At 33.2% G+C, this 23,002-nt stretch overlaps 2 protein-coding genes across 8 annotated transcripts; one reads left to right on the top strand and one right to left on the bottom strand.

Annotated features, from left to right (window-relative positions):
• Positions 1-132: 132 nt before the first annotated feature.
• Positions 133-10,938, bottom strand: LOC102597955 (F-box protein At3g07870-like). 7 transcript variants are annotated; one of them, XM_015309379.1, is made up of 7 exons: positions 9,347-10,938; positions 9,136-9,228; positions 5,838-5,976; positions 5,491-5,553; positions 2,696-5,410; positions 800-2,122; positions 133-709 (listed from the first exon to the last, which is right to left on the bottom strand). In XM_015309379.1, the coding sequence occupies exon 1, from the start codon at positions 10,772-10,774 to the stop codon at positions 9,380-9,382; it is 1,395 nt and encodes a 464-aa protein (XP_015164865.1). In that variant the 5' UTR covers positions 10,775-10,938; the 3' UTR covers positions 133-709; positions 800-2,122; positions 2,696-5,410; positions 5,491-5,553; positions 5,838-5,976; positions 9,136-9,228; positions 9,347-9,379. The 7 variants fall into 7 exon arrangements, with proteins under 7 accessions (XP_015164865.1, XP_015164867.1, XP_015164864.1 ...); XM_015309381.1 differs by lacking the exon at positions 5,838-5,976 and having other exon boundaries at positions 800-1,469; positions 1,660-2,122; XM_015309378.1 differs by lacking the exon at positions 5,838-5,976.
• A 1,136-nt stretch (positions 10,939-12,074) lies between these two features.
• On the top strand, positions 12,075-22,795 carry LOC107060873 (ATP-dependent DNA helicase PIF1-like). The gene is made up of 9 exons (XM_015309347.1): positions 12,075-12,095; positions 14,446-14,659; positions 14,763-14,852; positions 14,935-14,994; positions 18,764-20,370; positions 20,456-20,560; positions 21,784-21,842; positions 21,947-21,993; positions 22,535-22,795. Exons 1-5 carry the CDS (start codon positions 12,075-12,077, stop codon positions 20,260-20,262), a joined length of 1,884 nt encoding a protein of 627 aa, XP_015164833.1. The 3' UTR covers positions 20,263-20,370; positions 20,456-20,560; positions 21,784-21,842; positions 21,947-21,993; positions 22,535-22,795.
• Positions 22,796-23,002: the final 207 nt, after the last annotated feature.

Genomic DNA, 23,002 nt, shown 5'->3' with positions numbered 1-23,002 from the left:
CTTCTACAAAATCTTCATTTTTACACGAGATCTGAAAAGACCATTTTCTTCTTTTCATTTTATAAGCTGCCAAGAAATCTTAATTTTCAGCCCAATATCTTGGTAAAACAACGAATAATCAAATGCCAACCATAGTCGAAGGTATACACTTTTTTTCCGAGGAACTAAGATCTCTTGTCCTCTTACAATTTGAATCGAAGTAGATGACCTTTAATAGATCTCTTTAAAAAAAAAAGACATAAAACTAAAAAAAAAATTGTAAAGAGCCAAAAAATCATTTCTCTGCACAATTTCTATATGATCAACAGCAGTAACAACAATATGATTTGAAGGGTGTAAGGTATGCTTTTGAAACTATAGCTACAAAATCAATTCACTTCTATTTTAGTGGCTGAGCTGGTCCTGGTCTTGCATTGATTTCAGATTCCTGTGATAAACAACAAAAAGAAGAAAAAAAATTAAGTCAAGAAAACAGTATCTTTATTGAAGTTGTATATGTATAACAGTATCTATAGATTATAACTGAAGAACAGGGTGGGGAATCAAGCAAGGTAAGTTTCAGAAGAGTTGGATCCAAATATATAAAGCAATATATACTAGTATAATGGATGAAATACAATTAGGAAAGAAAATTCATATTGCTGAAATTTAATTTGGCAGCAACTAGCGTCATGAACAGCATCTGGGATCAGTTTCATATGGTTTTCACCTGTAAAATTAAAAAGCAAAATTTACTTCAAATGGAAATTGTTTCATATTTCATTTTCATTAAAAAAAATTGGCATTAGTAGTTAGTTACCTTTCAATCAATATTCCAGATAACATCCTGTGGTACTGTTAGGGAGCCAATATACCTAAAACAATAAAAGTTTGGACTTGCTTATCTTATTAAGAACCAATATCTGTTTTACCTTTCTTTTGTTAAGAGCACTACTTAGCAGAGCGATAAGGTATGAGTAGCATATGCTTGGTCACTTCCATCTCCTTAAAGAAGATAATTTCAATGCAAAAATTGCAACAAAAGAACTTAGAGAAATATATTTATCATAACCAAACGCCAAGAAAGATATCCTTTTACGTACAAAGATGGCAGTAGTGAATATAGGGATGTTTTCCCTCGTATCTGAGCTAGCTCTCCCAAATAGATAGAGATGGATCAGACAACATTCAAGAAAAAAAATAATGTTTGACGGAGAATTGAAGAAGTAGAGCTAACCTGGAAAATTGGAAGAAGCAATCTTGAGAAGATTAAGCCAGATTTGACCAAAAACTGAAGTAGCTGACTTGATAATTGCAAGTACAATTAAAGATGAACAAATGAAGAAGAAAACGTTTGGAAATTGACAGAAAAAACAAACAGGAAAGAGTAAGAAAGCTCTTCCCTGTTTGGAGCAAAAATGTTCTGGGTGCAGGCATGAAAGGTAAAATCAGTGGAATAAAAACTTTGTGGTGGCTAATGGAGTGCGCAACTGAAATAAGCAAAGAAAAATGTCAAAAGGAAATACCAATATTACCCTTGGTTGTAAATCAAGTTACTTATTATATGTCGTCTACAAGTAGAACCAAACAAAAATCATCTTTCAATACTGTCCCTCTCCTCGGACAAGGGAAAACCACACACATCACCGACATCAGAATAAGCAGCACAGGCTCACATACCTTAACAGAAGTGTTGAGCCAGTGCAAACCAAAGTTCACTTGGCAGCAGAATCATTGCTGAACAAGCGGTTGTGCCAACATCTAGGAGCTCGTTGATGGAATGTCGCTTGTTCAACAATGGTCGTCTGTCAAGGGAACTATAGTTTAGCTTATGGTAGATCAAATGGTCACTCTTGCAGAATTCTGCAAGGAAAAAGATAAATCAGTTGGTTAATAATTATATATGTAGATTTTGTCTAAAGAGGACAACGTTACCAGTAAAATAAGCAGTAATATGAAGCGATGAAACGCTGACAGATATAGGAAGTGACCAAGGACAGTTCTCAAAGCCATTCGGTTTACGTGGAGTCGCGGCTGTGATCCGAGGGCGTAAGAAGAAGTTTACTGAACTCTAATGGTTGATAAATAGTATGATTGTATTGTAGTATTAGAAGACAAGATAGTCGTTGAGGTGTTTACTTACCTAGTAATAGAGCTGCTAGGAAGCAATGGGTGCGTAGCTAGTGGTTTACAGGTTAGAAACCTTCTTGCCCCAGGAATATTCCAAAAATAGGAGGTTATTTCGAATAGAAGAGAGAGAGCGTAAAGCGATGGGTTGGAGTCCAGGCTTCTAGATGTAGATAAGAAGGCAAATGAGCTTACTTTTCCAAGTAACGGAGAGCGACAAAGACAAAGGTCTGTTATGGAATTAAGAGCTCGCTCCGCACCTGTTTGTTATAGCTAGTACATTTTATGTTCCCAGTTCAAGTTCGTACTAGTCCTGTACAGAAGATAGCCGATGTTCTTAGGCTCACAGAGCAGTCTCTTGCAGCCATTTCTAGACCAATAGCCGAAGCAGATGGGCAGGGAGGCCTGCAAAGGGGTAGGCAAACCATTCCTGGTAGAGCTGGGAAGGTAGGAACCTATGATGGTGGTTGTTAACCTTCTATTTAACGGTCTAGTTGAGTTCAGTGATTCGAAGGAGTAAAGAGTCTTAGTCAAGGGGTAATATGTTAGAAAGTTCAGAGTTTAGATGGAATGCTTGCTATTTACTTACCAAGTAATAAAGCTGCTAGGAAGCAATGGGTGTGCAGCTAACTAATAGGAAAGAAAACCAAAGGCTAAAATCTAAAATCTGATGAAGATGTGCCTTTTGTGGTACCATTACTGGAAAGTTGGAGCAGAAAGATGCTTGTAGGATAAGTCAGTGGTTGAGTATATCAATATCAGTGGGGTCCTTACCTATAGCAGAAAGAAGCACATACAACATGCAATCCTCTTATCTATATGGAATAGAGATTTAACAGAAGACTAAACAAGGTGATAAGAGAAGGCCTCAAAGTGAAGACGTTAATAGAAAATATAGGCTAAAAGAAACGAACAAAGGGTAAGTAAAGTTATCGAAGGCTGGAAGAGGCATCATTGATCGGTAGAGATGCCAATTTTCAGAATATTACAAAAGAGCATGAGCTCAAGTGAGAATATTACAGAAAGGCAGGAACTCACACTACTAATTAACAATTTACAAATTAGTTAGATTGCCCAAAGCTGAAGAGAAAAAATGATAAATAAACATGGCCAAGAAGTGTATCCAAATCTGCACAACCTAACAACATCATCACATGAACAGAGGGCTAAGATCAACATAATTTTTTATGAACAGGTAATGCTGTTAGTGTTCTACAAATATTCCATTCCCTTCGGAAAAAATGCAGTGCTCAGAATTAACAATAAAACAATGTCCATGAGGTACATGGCTACCTACGAGAACGTAATGCAGAAATTATGTAGCAGCATAATATCTATCAAAGATCAGATAAAAAAGGAATATGGGTTAATTCTCATTTCTCAGCATATCCATTAGTTCTCACACTATAGAGTCATTGACCTTATCAGAACATGACATTCTATTTACTAAAATTCATCATCACTGTAGTAAAAGTAGAGTTGCAAATTTATTGGTTTCTTGTCACCAGGATACAAATCATTTATCAGATGGTACATTCGTTCTTGAACTCTAAACGTATAGATACCACAATTTCTTTGTGTCAAGTCTGTATCGTAATGCACACCAAGCGGTGTAAATGCAAATAAACTACTATACGTTCTAATGTATGTCCGGAAGTGTTTATGTTTTCATGATTTCCTAAATATAGAGCACACAAATTAGTTCGCATTTGGTGTGAAATTATCTTAACCATACGACTGGCACAACAAAATTTACAAATAGAAACTTTTTTAAATGATACATAGTTTGATCATAGTTCAATATTCAGAGCAGTTCTTATTTTGCCAGTGACCTGGATACACTGAACGGTGGAACTGTGGAAGGAGTGAAAGAATGAGAACACATAATGGTTTAATTAAACATGAGACTATTCACTATGTTTGTATTATTGTAGCCCATCATTTCACAATGTATTGTATTATTTTTTGGAACAATGTTTGGGTAGATTGTATCGTTTGTTGTTGACAATAATATTTTTCTTGTTTGGCTTGATTGTATCATGTTATATTGTAACTGGTAAGTTTACTAAAATACCCTAAACTGTTGTATAAAATAATTTTATCACCAATTTCAAAAAAAATAAAATTAAGACAGCATATTTCTGCTAATTTGTCACAAATGATGCTTTGTAAATATACCAAGTTATTAAATTCATGCAAATTCAAATGAAATTAATGAAACTACGTACATGCAAAAATAAATCTGAATAAAAATTAAGCGGCACTTTCACATTTATAAAATATGGATATATTTATTGTTAACCGGCCTAATCTAGCAAATAAATAATTGAAAGATGTCAACGATTCAATATTGTTTAAGTATGACAAAAATACTGTTTAGAGGGATTTTGACTAGGTGAATCACATTACCAAATTCCACATTTTTTTAATAAACCAAAAAGAGCTACAATAATGTTTGGGCTTAGGTGTACAAATTTAAAGAAAAAAATCAAACCCAAGCCAAAAACAAACACAATTAAATTCATGCAACTGATTGTATGAACATAAACTACTAAATAGCACATGCAACATAGAATATGATCTGCTCACTTCAAAAACAACCGAGACATGCAACTCAAACATAATTATTTTCAAAAATATTTTTGAAAAGATACTTTTCTTTTGGGATCAAGTATATCATACATGGTCCAGAACTTATAGCAAAGTAAGTGTTTTTCAATAAGTAGTGTTATTAATTGTTAACTGGCCCAGGCTCTCTTTGCAACTATAACATTGTTTGCATGTTAAAGTTCATAAGAAATAGATGTGATGAAAATAAAGAAATGCAATAAAGGTCCTCCATAAACTGAGATATAGTAAAGCAGAAAAGGAACTTTAAAAATATGGTTATGGACAAAGAAAGGTACCTGTAATTTCGAAACAAGGGCAGAAAGCTGAGCAAATAACATAGTTAACTATACAGAAAGAAAAAGAGTACAAACATAGGATATGGTATTTGGGTGGAGTTAAATATTATAGGGTAAAAAAAAAATATTAAGGACATAATTTGAAAGAGAAATTAGGTAACAACGCGATCAAACCAAATAGGTCATTACATAAATGGGCGCTTTTCATTGTTACGTAATGACGGATTTAGCAATACAATTTAATATATTTTAAATAGTAATCAAAAAAAGTTTTTTTGTAAGATATAATACGATACAATGGGTAACAACGATCCAAACCAGATGTAAAACAAACCTTTAGTAATGAATGGCTGGCTTAGCTGTACAGCAAGTTTTTATTACAAGACCTGATGTTGAACCTGACATAAAAATATTTTTCAATGAGTATTAATGAATTTTGTAGATTCCGCTAAAGTTATGACAACTTTCAGTAACTTACCTTTCTCATAGATGGAGTGAGGATTTCCATTGTCAAAAGCAGGAAACAAGGGAAGCTCAGTAACTGCGTATATAGCAGGCAATGATCAGACTAGATGTTCAGAATAGTAACTGAAAATGCATATTCATGCTGGGAAAGGAATATGCATTTGCACAAAATGGTGAAACAGAGTGTGTGTTTTGAAAAAGGGGTAACTGTAAAACAGTGAAACAGTGTGTTCTATCCAAAGTTCAATAAATTTTAGATCTGATATGTTAACCTATTCTGGAAGTAGAGCAAGAGTTTTTCATATTAATAGTACGCTTTTCATTAGCCATCATAAGTTTGTAGAGTTCACGGCGCCTAACATTTCTATCATCATCTTTCTTATCAGAGTTGGGGCGTTTGCTTGTTTGTCCAGCATCCATGGATATAAAATTTGTTGCTCCCAATTTTTTTGTCGCTACAAGTGTTATACCCTCCTTACTACTGTTGGGCCTGTTCCCCCTAACAATTTATCAAATTAGTAGTATTATTTATATGGAAAATTTTGGATAAAGAAAATATAGAGCAATAAAGATAACTTTCAATGAACAAGGTTTTTGATCCAAAAACCTTCAAAAATCATGCTTCATATTTAGTTAGCAGATCAAGATGAGCAGTGCATAATTTAACGATTAAATCAAGCCAAAGCTTGATCAAGACTTTACCCAAACACTTGACCTACAAGTTCAACTCTTTCCTCTACTTCACCTTTTAACCTCAAACTCAGTAGAAACAAAACTAAACTACTGGGAAAATGAAAGACAACCAAACTATCAGCAGATAAACCAAGTAGCAAGTCAGAATACAAATTTAAACCTTTAGGGGTCATTTGTAGTTGGTTAGAGTTATGCATGTAGGGATTAGTTATGAGTGAATATATGTATTATTTTATGTTAGTATTAGTTATTCATGTATTAGTTATTCCACCTTCTATCCTGCATAAAATAATGCATAGATTCCCTCACAACTTAATCATGTATTAGCTATGCAGATTTCTACTTCATAAAAAAAAAAAGCTATGCAGATTTCTAAATTGCAAAGCAAACACTGAATTAACTTTATACATGAATAATACCTCCTAATCAGCTACCATAGTATTACTTATGCAGAATTTAATACCTGCATAACTCACATCTCAACAAGCTATCAAGCGACACCTTAGTTCAAATAGATAACAAATGATGGTGGTTTCTATGGAACCTGATAACATATGGGAACACCATCAGAATGGACTGTTCTTAATAAATGGGGTGTATATAGCGGGGTGACTGAATTAACAGGGAGGTCAACAGGACCCCGAAAGTCTGTATGGAAGAGTGTGGCACCAATTAAGTTGAAATGCTTCACCTGGCTAGTACTTAGACGAGCTAGAGCTAGTCGGACTCATGACACACCACAGAAAAGGGAAAAATCTACATGGCTTCTAGATGCTCGTTATGTAAGGAGGCTTTAGAGACAAACAACCACCTTTTCTACGGTGTAAAGTTACATCACAAGTGTTGGCATTTTTCATCAATTTGGCTAAGGTGAATTTTAAGTTGTTGGATAAGGAGGGGAGGTAGCAAGAGCCAGAAGATTTGGTGCAAAACAATACTTGCCTGTATTTGGTGGAACATTTAGAAGGAAAGAAATGAAAGGATTTTTGAAGGCAAAGAGATCTCCATACAGAAGACGTCGCGTTATCAAGCAAATGGCCAGGCAGGCATGTTGAGAAACAGAGGCCTGAAGCAGGTAAGAGTTGCTTCTCATATAAGAGAAATGTAAAATTTACCTACTAATGTTTTGTCTAATGGCCAAATGCCCCATGGTGTTTTCCGGCTCCTCCTTCAAGGACTCCTCCATCTTATTTATCGACTTAACTGAATTGTACTACCTAATTACCCTTTTTCAGAAACTTCTAGTTCTCTATGGTGTACGAGGAGGGCCGGTTATTAACCTAGACTTACTGAATAGGAATTCCACCAAGTTCTTGAACACATGCTGATACGAAATTAGTGCACTGTATTTGGCTTTTGAAAGAAGAAAAGAAAAAGGAAAGATCTCTATACCTTTACCTTCTCGTTTTTTCATCTTAGAATCTAAAGATTGACAATATCCCTTTCATTTTTTTTATATCCCTCTCTTCTTAGTTGCTCATCATTCAAGGAATCTAATGGTTATAGACTACCTACTTGTGGCTTTGTTGAATTACTTACCCCTAGCAGTAGCAAGGACCCGCAACTCTCAAAGGGGTTACCAACCAGCCGAATCACTATAGCAAACCCTCTCTTTACTTAATGGATAGCGTTTATTCTCTTTCAATAAACAAAATGAGAAATTGGGGAGAAAGAAGAAAAGCTAAATATGGTGCGTGAAAGCTGGGCCGGCACCACGGTCATCAAACAAAAAAAGAAGAAAAGCTAAATATGGTAATGAAACCAGCGTTGGCATTTGCTACCTAAATGCCATTGGACCCTATACCTCACTGACCAAAGACAGAGGCGCATAGTATTGGACTAAATTATGACCACTGTATACCTGTGTCATTGACAAATATAAGCCAGTCAAGCATACATATTGTTTTGTAGTAGATTTCTTGCAAAACGAGCAAAATTAAAGTAATGCTAAAGGAGGAAATACCAACAAAGAAGCCCAAACAGTTGCCTTTCTTGAAGCAAAATACTTCAGCAAAGAGTGGTTGCATGAACTTTCTAGCTAGTACATCAACAGAACCCCTAATGCAACTGCATGTTAATGGCAACTGAAATTGGAATTTCAGTCAAGACGAAGACTAAAATCCTATCAGCAAGATGTAGAAGAGAAGAGGAAGATGAAGGAACCTTGTTGTCAGATCAACACAATAAAAAGAAAGGCATGTGATCATGACAACTAAATTCTGTTCATAAAGTGGTCTTTAGAATTACCACCGAGAAAATTGGATAGAAACAGTAGGCAGTTAGCTTGCAAACAACAATCCAAGACTATTCTACCATTCTTAATGCAAGAGTTTGGCACCCAAGAGCAAAAATATCGTCATACACTTTAATTGGAGTAATGATAGGCAATTGTTGGATCTGTGATTACGATTTATTGGACTGAGTTGGGTTATACGTATATCCTTAAAAGAACCGTTAAGTTGCTGGAAAGAAAGAAGGATCACAAGGAATCTGAAGATAACTTGGAAGACTGTTCCAGCATGTACTGGTTGGGTCTTTTGGAGTAATAACAGGTATAGTTACCCAAGGAAGAAACACAACAGATCCTCTACCAAATCCAATTTCAGTAAATAGGCAGTGCAAAAGTTTTCTAGTATACTAAAGAAACCCAAGGTGCAAAGACTGAAGGAAACAGCAAAGCACCAGCCAATCATTACCTGCTATAAGATCAACGAATTATAAAGAAACAAAAAACTCTACAACGCATATGAAGAAACTAAGTTCTGTTCATAGAAGTGATTTTTGGCAGTACCACTGAGGGTCGACATATTTGCCTAGAAGCAGTAAGTCAATTTTTCAACTATAATCCAAGACAAATAGATAGAAAAACACACAAACCATATAAGTATCATGCACCAAACATCCACCAGGAAAGAAATTAAGACAAGTGTTTACAGTCTGCCTTTAAAACAAAGAGTTTCAGTACCCTAGGGTATTAAATGTGCCATACACTTCTGGCACATGGAAACTTTGACCTTCCACAATACATCAAAAGAGGTCTTCAATGTCAGCCTGAACCCTGCAATGCAATGTAATGTTTGCATGAAATTGAGAAGACTTATAAGAGAAAACAAGTTGGCATATGCTTAAGGGATCAGCACCTAAACTTCAGTGACTAACTTCAATCAAAAACTTACTGAGCTAAAGGACTTCAAGTGCAACATAGCTAACTAATTGGACAATGAAGGTTTTTTGACTTGCATGCTCTTCCTTTCTTTCTTCCGCAATCCACTCATGTGAGAAAGAGATGCACTCCGCATTCTAAATTTAGATTTTGCCCTTGAGATCCTTCTTTTCCCATCTTTGGGCTCTCTCTTCCATAAATCAGATGCCTCCTCACAAGCATCTCCAACACAATTATTTGTCCATCTATCAGGTAAAACAAGGCTCTCTTTGTAAAAATTAACATAGCGTGGATTGTAACACCAATCATTTGATGAGTTACCAATGTCAACATCTTTAAACCTATCAATTGTATGATCAACTGAAACCAATAATCTTTGGTTACCTTTCCATAAGATTTCACCATTTTTCCTTATAGCCATTGGCTTCATAAAGTCAGTAGCAATCTCAAACTCAGTTGGAGCAGCTCTTCCAAAATAAGGTGTCCAAAAAATGTCATCACGAAGAGGAATATGTTGTGGAAAGTGATAATTTTGGATGCTGAACTGTTTCTCCCAGGAGTCTGGTGCACCATACTCTTTCATCATCCAAATCTTAATAGGTTCACGTTTGTCATAGTTATTATCAACCAAACAAAGAGATTCCTCTAACACAAAAAGGAAGACTTCATCAAAATGTGTTTGTGACTCATTGATTAAACTACTCGGCAATATCATATCTGAGAATGTCTCATCATGCATGTTGAACACAACAATCACCCTCCAATTCCTCCGAACTGGTGTAAACTCCAATTTGGTAGTAATCCAATGACAAGCGCCGTTCACATACACCTGTGGCGCAATGGCAATGAATATGTAAGGCCCGAGGACATGGGTAATGTCTTCCCAAACACCAGTACTTAACTTATAAAGATCAGCATGAGGTGACACAGAATGACCCTTAGTGTGTACTACTCTTACCACCTTGTAGTCATTAGTAACCGGATCAAACCCAAACCCCAGTGTATAACCAAAGGTATTTCTATCATTACATAAATAAACTGGTTCTGGGAGTTTTACCGACTTTCTGATGGATAGGTTACAAAAATATAAATGGGTCAAGGTGTCAGTATCGGTGTCGGTGTCTGCAAGGCACAAAATACCATTAAAACTACCCACTATACTAACGGAACCTCTACGAAATAAAAAATCTAAGAAATCGTCCGGATCCAACCTCTCATTGTTACCAAACAAAGGATACATATCTATTCTTCGGGTGTTTTTAGCGTAATTTCTAATTAGCATATGATCATCTCGTTTTCGATTGAGATGTGTGAAGGTAAAGCTAGGGCTAGTAAGAAGAGAATACCATGACTTGCAAACACTTCTGCATCGGAGGATTGATTTGACTGGTAGTTTTGTGAAGATATCAAGCAACAATTCTTCGGGCAAATAATCCGACATATCTCTCCGGCGACGGATCTATTCACCTGAGCTGAATTTCTCCGTTCTTCGTTAGCTAAACAAACCCCAATCTTCTACCCCTTTGTGGTTGAACCCTAAAATCTGCTTCTATATTATATTTTCAGTCTTTTTGGAAACAGAAAAAGCTATATACCGTCAATTTTGCATTTAGTGCATGTATACACTGGTCGTCTATAATAAATGGTACTATATATTTATTTTTTCGTAAATATATTGAATTATTTTTAAAAAAATAAATTATATTGACTTTTTTAGTTTCAAATTTGTCATATAGCTTAAAAAATTAACTTGCTCATTTTTTATTTCTCTAGACTTGACTTTCTAAATAAACGCAATTCTTCTTTTATTCAAGCTCAATTCAAATTTATTTTATGATTGAGTTGAAGAGGGATTGAGCTTTTTTTTCATTTGAATTGAGTTTGGACGGGTAAAAATAATGAATGTGATTTTTTAAATTGACGTGAGATTTTTTGAATTAGAAAATCACTTTTAGATTTTTAATTTAGTAAATATAAGTCTATTAATGAAAAAGATAAATATGCATAATTTGTTAGATTGCGGGGTACATATACACCATTTTTTTAATGAGTCATATAATCATTCTAAATCGTAAAATTGAGGGAAGTATTTGCCCATTTTCCATCTCTCTTTTTTTGTTGATACATACTTTTATAATCTAATTTAAATTTGAACACATATTTATTCTAAACCTTTAGTTCTCATTTCTTTGTCTTCAATTTTATTATACTATGTAGCATTTATATAGATAAAATATTTTATTCTAATTTAAAATCTTATCATAATTAAATTCAATCCAATTCGCAAGTAATTTTTTTCAGGGTAAATCTTATTATTAAAATAAATATCTGATTACAACTTTTTATTTTAGTAAAATAAAAAAATCCTACATAATAATGAAGTTTCTCTTATTATATTGTATTTAAATATAATAATTAGCAATTTTGATAATGTATTTTTTGGGGCAAAATTTATATTAAAAATGACAAACTTCGCTATTTTGAGCCAATAAATCACCTCAAAAGTTGAGTTATGGCCAAGTATTTTTTTTACTAATTTGACCCAGAAAAATTTACACTAAAAATTTAATAAATTTTTAAAGGTATATATATATAATAAAAGGTGACACTTCTGTAAAAAAAAACAAATCTATATGACATGCGAGTGTATCACTATGGTAGGATGAGATCGTCCGGGAGGAGGAGTTAAGGTTATCAAATAGCCAAGTTCATGAGATATTAAGACTAATGATAATTTGGATATGCAATTAGGGATCTTTAAGGTATTTTGTCTTTTTATTTATTTATTTTATTTTCAGTTTAACCCTAGAAGTTTTTCAAAGTTCGGTGTGATCATTTTCTCTATTATTTAAAAGATTAAAAAATATTTTTAAAAAATGATAGAAATTTGAAAAACTCGACTATTATTAATTTGACTTGATTTAGTTTTACTATATATTATAAAAGAGAGTTTATGCCCAAGTGGAGCAATTCTACTGGCTTAGATTTCTACTATATTTCTACTATATAATTAATTAATATTGCTCACAAGTTTTGTACATTTTCTATATATTATAAAAGAGAGTTTATGCCCAAGTGGAGCAATTCTACTGGCTTAGATTTCTACTATATTTCTACTATATAATTAATTAATATTGCTCACAAGTTTTGTACATTTTCTATATATTATAAAAGAGAGTTTATGCCCAAGTGGAGCAATTCTACTGGCTTAGATTTCTACTATATTTCTACTATATAATTAATTAATATTGCTCACAAGTTTTGTACATTTTCTATATATTATAAAAGAGAGTTTATGCCCAAGTGGAGCAATTCTACTGGCTTAGATTTCTACTATATTTCTACTATATAATTAATTAATATTGCTCACAAGTTTTGTACATTTTCTATATATTATAAAAGAGAGTTTATGCCCAAGTGGAGCAATTCTACTGGCTTAGATTTCTACTATATTTCTACTATATAATTAATTAATATTGCTCACAAGTTTTGTACATTTTCTATATATTATAAAAGAGAGTTTATGCCCAAGTGGAGCAATTCTACTGGCTTAGATTTCTACTATATTTCTACTATATAATTAATTAATATTGCTCACAAGTTTTGTACATTTTCTATATATTATAAAAGAGAGTTTATGCCCAAGTGGAGCAATTCTACTGGCTTAGATTTCTACTATATTTCTACTATATAATTAATTAATATTGCTCACAAGTTTTGTACATTTTCTATATATTATAAAAGAGAGTTTATGCCCAAGTGGAGCAATTCTACTGGCTTAGATTTCTACTATATTTCTACTATATAATTAATTAATATTGCTCACAAGTTTTGTACATTTTCTATATATTATAAAAGAGAGTTTATGCCCAAGTGGAGCAATTCTACTGGCTTAGATTTCTACTATATTTCTACTATATAATTAATTAATATTGCTCACAAGTTTTGTACATTTTCTATATATTATAAAAGAGAGTTTATGCCCAAGTGGAGCAATTCTACTGGCTTAGATTTCTACTATATTTCTACTATATAATTAATTAATATTGCTCACAAGTTTTGTACATTTTCTATATATTATAAAAGAGAGTTTATGCCCAAGTGGAGCAATTCTACTGGCTTAGATTTCTACTATATTTCTACTATATAATTAATTAATATTGCTCACAAGTTTTGTACATTTTCTATATATTATAAAAGAGAGTTTATGCCCAAGTGGAGCAATTCTACTGGCTTAGATTTCTACTATATTTCTACTATATAATTAATTAATATTGCTCACAAGTTTTGTACATTTTCTATATATTATAAAAGAGAGTTTATGCCCAAGTGGAGCAATTCTACTGGCTTAGATTTCTACTATATTTCTACTATATAATTAATTAATATTGCTCACAAGTTTTGTACATTTTCTATATATTATAAAAGAGAGTTTATGCCCAAGTGGAGCAATTCTACTGGCTTAGATTTCTACTATATTTCTACTATATAATTAATTAATATTGCTCACAAGTTTTGTACATTTTCTATATATTATAAAAGAGAGTTTATGCCCAAGTGGAGCAATTCTACTGGCTTAGATTTCTACTATATTTCTACTATATAATTAATTAATATTGCTCACAAGTTTTGTACATTTTCTATATATTATAAAAGAGAGTTTATGCCCAAGTGGAGCAATTCTACTGGCTTAGATTTCTACTATATTTCTACTATATAATTAATTAATATTGCTCACAAGTTTTGTACATTTTCTATATATTATAAAAGAGAGTTTATGCCCAAGTGGAGCAATTCTACTGGCTTAGATTTCTACTATATTTCTACTATATAATTAATTAATATTGCTCACAAGTTTTGTACATTTTCTATATATTATAAAAGAGAGTTTATGCCCAAGTGGAGCAATTCTACTGGCTTAGATTTCTACTATATTTCTACTATATAATTAATTAATATTGCTCACAAGTTTTGTACATTTTCTATATATTATAAAAGAGAGTTTATGCCCAAGTGGAGCAATTCTACTGGCTTAGATTTCTACTATATTTCTACTATATAATTAATTAATATTGCTCACAAGTTTTGTACATTTTCTATATATTATAAAAGAGAGTTTATGCCCAAGTGGAGCAATTCTACTGGCTTAGATTTCTACTATATTTCTACTATATAATTTGCCGTAATACATATAGCGAAATATCTCATATCCTTCAAAATTCAACACTTGCTGTCCCCGAGCAACCAACATCATCTTGGTGCAGTTCACCAGTCCCAAAACAGGTTGCTCTTACCATACGAGAGCCACTTCCGGTTGTTCAAAAAGGTTCGAAACACGGATATTCAAATACTTCTATTCTGCTTGTGTGTTGTGCATCTATCAATACTTGATTTGCAACTTTAATTATCGTAACTACTCTTTGTCCCAGCTGCCCGTCCTCAGCTATCTGTGACCACATCAGACAATAACAAAGAAAAAGGAAAGGATTTATGCACGTCCTCTGTCATTAGTGAAACAGGTAACTTTGTCTTTACAGAATATTTTTCAACTGTGGAATATTGTATATACGCTATTGTAACATACAACTTTTTGCATATAAGGGAGCGTATCCAACACATCTAACCAAGCTCTTCAGATCCAAAATACAATTCCAACCAAAGGTCCGCACAAATCTTACAATACAGTAATGTCCTCTCTTCCTCAATATTGGTGCTCTCTTTACTTATAATGATCTTTCTTAAAAACTCAGATACTAGAAAAACAAAAGGAGTATATCTGGCCACAACCAACCACCGGAGTGAATATCTTGCTTTAAAAAAGGCTTCCAACTGTCAATATTGTAATGCCAAAAAATTTGAGTATGAACCTCTTGGATTTTGTTGTAGTAATGGTTCAATAAGACTGACATCATATAAAATGCCAACTGAATTATCAAACCTATACTTTGCAAAAACTGAGGAGTCCAAAAATTTTCGAACTTATATTAGAACGTACAATAATATGTTTGCATTTACTTCATTGGGTGTTAAGTACGATAAAGAACTAGCGAAAAGAAACTCTGGTGTTTACACATTCAAAGTTCAGGGAAAAATGTACCATTTTATAGATGATTTGATTCCTTCAAATGACAAACCCAAAAATTTGCAGTTATACTTTTATGATCATGATAATGAACTGCCCAATAGAATGGCCTGCTCAAATAAAATTGACCAGTCAATAGTTCAAAAACTAATGGACATACTAAAAGTTAACCCATATAGTATTTTCCTAAGATCTCTCTTCAATGTTTCAGACTTATCTGATTTTTACATTGCACTTAAATGTGACTCAACTTTGGATCAAAGAACACATAATTTACCCACTGCCTCAGAAATCGCTGCAATATGGGTTGAAGAAGACTCTACTCACCCTATTTCTACACCACATATTCGAATTTATACTCATAGTAATAGAGCTCAATTAGTAAATTATTATTATGGCTGCTATGATCCACTACAATATCCATTATTATTTCCATTTGGAGAAAATGGATGGCACTGTGGAATCAAAAGAATCTTGCAAACAAATAATATGAGAAGAAATAAAGCTCACTGTGAACATGAGCAGTTGCCCAGTATATCAAATATGTGTTCAATAGATGGTTTTCTTGATATGGAAGCTCAATCATTGCAAAAAGGAAAAAGAAAAAGAGATGCAATATCTTGCCGAGAGTATTACTGTTACAAATTCCAAATTAGAGAAGATGAAACAAATCAGGTAGTACATTGTGGAAGAATATTTCAACAATTTATAGTTGATATTTATATAAAAGTTGAAACACAAAGATTAGACTTTTTCTCATTCAACCAGGATTTATGTAGAATCGAAGTCTTGCAAGGGATTCTTGATATATTAAGATGTGGAGAAAGGGAAGCTTCAAATATTGGAAAGAAAAATTTCCTACCTGTTACTTTTATAGGAGGACCAAGAGACATGCATCGACGATATATGGACGCCATTGCATTGGTGCAATACTTTGGAAAACCTGATTTATTCATAACAATGACATGCAACCCATCTTGGCCAGAAATAAAAGAACAACTACTACTCAATGATGAAGTACAAAACAGACCCGATTTGGTTAGTAGAGTTTTTAGAGCAAAAGTAGAACAATTAAAAAAAGATATATTAAAAAGACAAATTTTTGGAAAGGTTGCTGCTTTTATGTATACTATAGAGTTTCAAAAACGTGGTCTTCCACATGCTCATTTCCTTATTATACTTGCTAATGAACACAAATTGCTAACTCCTGAATCTTATGATAAATTTGTATGTGCTGAACTTCCTGATTCTGTTGTAGATCATGATTTATACTCATTTGTTATCAAACATATGATGCATGGCCCTTGTGGAAAATTAAATCCCACAAATAGTTGCATGAAACAAAAAGGTAAGTGCAAATTCAAATATCCAAAAGATTTTGCTGAACGAACATCCAAAGGAAAGAATTCATATCCAATATACAAGCGGAGAAAAACCAAAGAATGTGTCAAAAAGAAGGGCATTTTCCTAGACAATTCATGGGTTGTTCCATATAATCCTTTCTTGTTATGCAAGTATAATTGTCATATGAATGTTGAAGTTTGTTCTGATATCAAAGTAGTCAAATATATCTACAAATATATTTGTAAAGGACATGATAAAATTACTTTTCAAATACATGATAGTAATATAGATACTGACGTAGATGAAATAAAAGAATACCAGGATCAAAGAACACATAATTTACCCACTGCCTCAGAAATCGCTGCAATATGGGTTGAAGAAGACTCTACTCACCCTATTTCTACACCACATATTCGAATTTATACTCATAGTAATAGAGCTCAATTAGTAAATTATTATTATGGCTGGGATGGTTCCCCAAAAAATCCCTTATTCTTTTCAACGCCATTGCATTGGTGCAATACTTTGGAAAACCTGATTTATTCATAACAATGACATGCAACCCATCTTGGCCAGAAATAAAAGAACAACTACTACTCAATGATGAAGTACAAAACAGACCCGATTTGGTTAGTAGAGTTTTTAGAGCAAAAGTAGAACAATTAAAAAAAGATATATTAAAAAGACAAATTTTTGGAAAGGTTGCTGCTTTTATGTATACTATAGAGTTTCAAAAACGTGGTCTTCCACATGCTCATTTCCTTATTATACTTGCTAATGAACACAAATTGCTAACTCCTGAATCTTATGATAAATTTGTATGTGCTGAACTTCCTGATTCTGTTGTAGATCATGATTTATACTCATTTGTTATCAAACATATGATGCATGGCCCTTGTGGAAAATTAAATCCCACAAATAGTTGCATGAAACAAAAAGGTAAGTGCAAATTCAAATATCCAAAAGATTTTGCTGAACGAACATCCAAAGGAAAGAATTCATATCCAATATACAAGCGGAGAAAAACCAAAGAATGTGTCAAAAAGAAGGGCATTTTCCTAGACAATTCATGGGTTGTTCCATATAATCCTTTCTTGTTATGCAAGTATAATTGTCATATGAATGTTGAAGTTTGTTCTGATATCAAAGTAGTCAAATATATCTACAAATATATTTGTAAAGGACATGATAAAATTACTTTTCAAATACATGATAGTAATATAGATACTGACGTAGATGAAATAAAAGAATACCAATCTGGTAGGTGGGTTTCACCTCCTGAGGCAGCCTGGCGATTATTTAAATTTCCAATCAGTGAAATGACTCCATCTGTCTATCACCTTCAGTTACATTTACAAGGACAACAATTTGTTTCCTTTAAGAGTATTGACAAGGTAGATAAAATTCTAAATAATCCGATGATCGGAAAAACAATGTTAACTGAATTTTTTGCTATGAATAGAACAAACATTGATGCTATGCAACTATCATTATTATATAAAGAATTTCCTGAATACTTTGTATGGTCAACAAAAGACAAAATGTGGACACGTCGAAAACAACGTTCTGTTATTGGCCGTGTTGTAACATGTCATCCAACAGAAGGAGAAAGATATTACCTTAGATTATTACTCATGAATGTTAGAGGACCAAAATCATATGAGGATTTACTTAAAGTAGGTGCTGAATACTGTAGTACATTTAGAGAGTCTGCAGAAAAAAGAGGCTTGTTACATTGTGATAACAACTTAGTGGAATGTATGTCTGAGGCTGTCACTTACCAAATGCCATATAGTTTAAGACGTTTGTTTGCAACATTACTGGTCTATTGTAATCCTGCCAATCCAGCAGAAATTTGGAAACAATTTGAAGCTCCAATGTCAGAAGACTTTCAAATTCTACCTAACATGAATCCAAAAAATATTACTTACCTGACTTTAAATCATATTAATGACTTTTTGCATTTGATGGGACATGATATTAACGAATATAAATTGATTGCAGAGACAGTAAAATCTTCAACAGATGTCAAAGAAGCTACTGAATGTTTGTTTGAGAGAAACATTATTGTTGCAGAAGAGGATTTGTTGCTACAGACAAAATTAAATACCCAACAACGAATAGCATATGATACAATCCTTGATAGAATATTTTCCAACAAATCAGGAGCTTTTTTTGTTGATGGACCTGGAGGAACAGGTAAAACTTTTTTATATCGTGCCTTATTAGCTGCTGTACGGTCAAGAGGTTTTGTTGCCTTAGCAACAGCAAGTTCAGGTGTCGCAGCTTCGATCCTCCCAGGAGGACGAACTGCTCACTCTCGCTTTAAGTTTCCCATTGAAATAGATCAAAATTTTTGTTGTAACATCAGTAAACAAAGCTCACTAGCAGCTTTAATACGTGATGCCAAATTAATCGTATGGGATGAAGTATCTATGGCCAAAAAAGGACTGCTAGAAGCTTTTGATATTCTCTTGAGAGATTTAATGGACACAAATATCTTATTTGGTGGAAAAGTCGTTGTCTTTGGTGGTGATTTTAGACAAACTCTTCCTGTTGTTCGCAGTGGAAAAAAGGATGATTTCATTCGAGAGAGTTTACTGTTTTCTGAAATTTGGAATCAGCTTGAAAAATTGCGATTATCTGACAATATGCGAGCAAAAACAGACCCCACATTTTGTGAGTACTTGCTAAGAATTGGAAATGGAAAAGAAAAAGTACATGATAATGATAAAATTCAAATACCCCATTGCTTTATTATACCTTTTATTTCTGAAAATGAATCATTAGATGTCCTATTTAGACTAACTTATCCGGATCTACATACATGTACTTCTAATGTATCTTCTATGACCTCTCGTGTAATTTTGACGACAAAAAATGACTTCGTTGATCAAATGAATGATTTGCTTATAACTCAATTTCCTGGTGATCCTAAAACATATGTTTCATTTGATGAGACTATTGAACCGAATGATCAAAGTCAATATGAAGATTTTCTACACACCCTACATCCAGCTGGTTTGCCTCCCCACAAATTGACATTAAAAAAATATTGCCCTGTCATGTTACTAAGAAATCTAAATCCTTGTGAGGGCTTATGCAATGGTACTAGACTTATATGTAATGATCTTCAAAAACATGTTATCAGTGCAACAATTGCAACTGGAGATTTCAAAAACAAGCATGTATTTATTCCAAGAATACCATTATTATCATCTGCAGATGAAAAATTGCCTGTTCCTTTTAAAAGAACACAATATCCTTTACGCTTATGTTTTGCTATGACAATAAATAAAGCTCAAGGTCAAACATTGGACTTTGTTGGAATTTATTTACGAGAACCTGTTTTCTCACATGGACAACTGTATGTGGCTTTATCAAGAGCAAGAAGTTCCAATTGTATAAAAATATTAATTCGCCCACCAACACCAGATGATGACGATGATCATTCAACATACAACATAGTCTACAACGAAATCATTCAAAAAGCATTCACATGAAACCATCCTTGGATGCCCCTAAATCCTTTTGACTGTGCCTCTTCCATCAGAAAAGCCTGCCCTCAGATTTGACAAAGTCCTATAGATCAGTCCACCATTATGATACAGGTATTTTACTTTTATTTGTATAAATTATAGTCATATTTTTTCCCTGCACATAATTTACACTACAAAGTAAACGTTTAACCTTCAGTTTATTCCTGCTTCCATCGCCGTCTACCAAAACGACCGGAAATGTTTCAAAAGAAAGTAGGCACGCCAAGCATGGACTTTGAGGTGCTTCAGAAGATTAATGAAGGTGTGTTCCCACTGTCTTAAGTTTACATACTCTAAAATTGTGTCGATTGATAATTTTGAATTTAAATTTCTATGAAATTGTCTGCTGTGTAAATCAAGTAGTTGACCACCCTGTCAGAAGATATATGAACAGGCGAGAAATCAATTGAAGTTGATTTCTTTGTTAAAAGCAGGTATATGAACAGGCGAGTCAACCTTATTCTTTTGAATACATGTCCAATGAAAAGAACTTGATAAACTGAAATCAGATTTCCTAAGGTATGGTAGCAGTGGAAAATTGAAATATCTTATACTTTGATACTAAGCGTTATTTAAACCACCCTGTCAGAACATTAGGAATTAAAAGTAAAACCATGATGGAAAAAAAATAATTCCTTAGAGCCAGAATAGTTGTTAATTTGGCAAACTACTTACTCACATTGTTTGTAAATTTGCGCTGAAATGTTTAGCAAAGCGAAGAGGAATATTTTGGAAGCACTTCACTGATTTTCTTTGAAAAGGAAGAATATTTTGGATCACATGAACTTTGATGACTCCCTCAAATTTGCAGATGTATCATTTTTTAATCATTTCTATTGATTTTTAGTCCACTGTTTGCGAATTTTCTGAAGATCCTTAATTTTTGGTTGGTCTTTTAGCTCCACAAAAATCATAACCTGGTAACCATCTCAGAAGATTCTCCAATTCTGTCTCCTTTGCATCCTGTGGTAGCTCAAAGATGAAAATTGTCCAAACGTAAAAAAGACAGCACCCGTAATTGATTAACTTGAGGAATAGCAGAAAAAGCAAGATTAGTACAAGTAAGATCATATACACATTATCAATTGTTTTCTATTCATAACTTTATATTTCAATTCTTTTGGTATTCTTTACTATTGAAATATAGTACTTCTGATTCTTCAAAAGTACTATATTTTTGGAGAATTCAACACGATTGCGGCAACAAAAATGAAGAGTCCCCACAACTTAGGTCTACAGTATCCTGTTTATAATAGTGATTTTCACTCTTTTTGCCATCTTATTCATATATCTTCTTCTTTGGAAAACCATTGGTCTACTGCTCTTACACTAAACTAATAACTCTGTTGTTCCGTCCACGCCATTCTAATTGGTGGTTACACATACATTTGTTTATTTTAATTATCATAGTTCATCTTTTACTATTGTCTTGCATAGTTTCCCCATTTAACAATCATAATAAATTATCTATTTTTTGTTTGTCAGCTTATCTTCTCCTTCCTTCTCTGCTTCCAGACGAGTTCATCTCTTAGTTACAAACTCAGGTATCTTTTTACCCAAAATTTCTTTTATTTTTCTCAGTTCCCCTTCTGCTTCTTTTGTTTTCACGAGACACTGATTCAAGTGCCGGTCCAAACCATATGAATAGACTAGGCGGTCAACAAGATTTAGAGGAATCCCCAGTCGTGGTCACAGGTACCTTATCTATTTTCTCACTTGATGTATACGCTTTCATAAACTCTGGAGCTGCTCTCTCATATACTAAATACAGTCAGACTTTGTTATGCCAACCATTTGTCCACAAATCTACTATGATTGTCTATACCTTAAATCCTTAACTAACTCAACTCAAGTGGAAAGCACAGGTATTCCCCAGTTATTGATCTGTACATAGCCAAACAGTGAAAATGTTATATATTAGACTTTTCCGCACCAAATAGGAGGAATATGACAGCACAATACATAACAGAACTAATAGCTATTGCTCTAAATATTAGTTAGTTTTGAATTCTGAAGTTACTGAAAAAGAATTGTGCTTCTTTTTTGTTATAATCGGTTGTTTCTCTTGCGGTATGCTAAATTTCGATGGGTACATGATTATTATACTTGAGCAGCTGCATATTGGTACTGCTTCTTATATTTTCCACCTGCATACTTCAACCCACCCCTCAAGTTTATTTGTAGTATTACTAATTTGGTTTGCTATTATAATGTTTCCTTTTTTGATTTATATTAGGTTTGAGCAAACGACAACAACTTTTGCTGTCACTAATATGGACTATTTCATCGCTGGGAATACTAGAGATCCTACAAGCAATGATTGATAATGGCATATATTACACAAAAATAAAAATGAACACAAATGTTTACTGCTGCTCTTTTTTTCTTTCAAAGTGTTAATTCTGGTTCTTTGTGATCTTACGACAATATGCTTCTCTCTCACTTGTCTTATGTTTTTCATAGTGTTGAAATTCACTGAACCTCATATGTTGTATGTGGGTACTCTTATTATGTCTTAAATAGCGTCAAAGAAAGTACAAGTTTGTCATAAAAAAACTTATTCCTTTATCCACGCAACCAAAACATACCTTTCATATTATTGGGCCCGTGCATAGCACGGGCAACACAATCTAGTATAAATATAAAAACTAGATCTTTCATTTGATTTGATATTTGAAAATTTTGAACCAACTTTGACTATGTA

This window comes from Solanum tuberosum, unplaced genomic scaffold (genome assembly GCF_000226075.1).
Source record: "Solanum tuberosum cultivar DM 1-3 516 R44 unplaced genomic scaffold, SolTub_3.0 scf00102, whole genome shotgun sequence".
Classification (NCBI taxonomy): domain Eukaryota; kingdom Viridiplantae; phylum Streptophyta; class Magnoliopsida; order Solanales; family Solanaceae; genus Solanum; species Solanum tuberosum.
The sequence above is the reverse complement of the archived record's forward strand: the minus strand, read 5'-3'. Positions and strand labels throughout refer to the sequence as shown.

Coding starts and splice junctions, on each gene's coding strand:
- LOC102597955 (XM_015309379.1), bottom strand. CDS start 10,774: ATGTCGGATTATTTGCCCGAAGAATTGTTGCTTGATATCTTCACAAAA.
- LOC107060873 (XM_015309347.1), top strand. CDS start 12,075: ATGCAATTAGGGATCTTTAAG. Junction 14,660..14,762: donor ACTTCCGGTTGTTCAAAAAG/GTTCGAAACACG, acceptor TCTTTGTCCCAG/CTGCCCGTCCTCAGCTATCT. Junction 14,853..14,934: donor CTCTGTCATTAGTGAAACAG/GTAACTTTGTCT, acceptor TTTGCATATAAG/GGAGCGTATCCAACACATCT.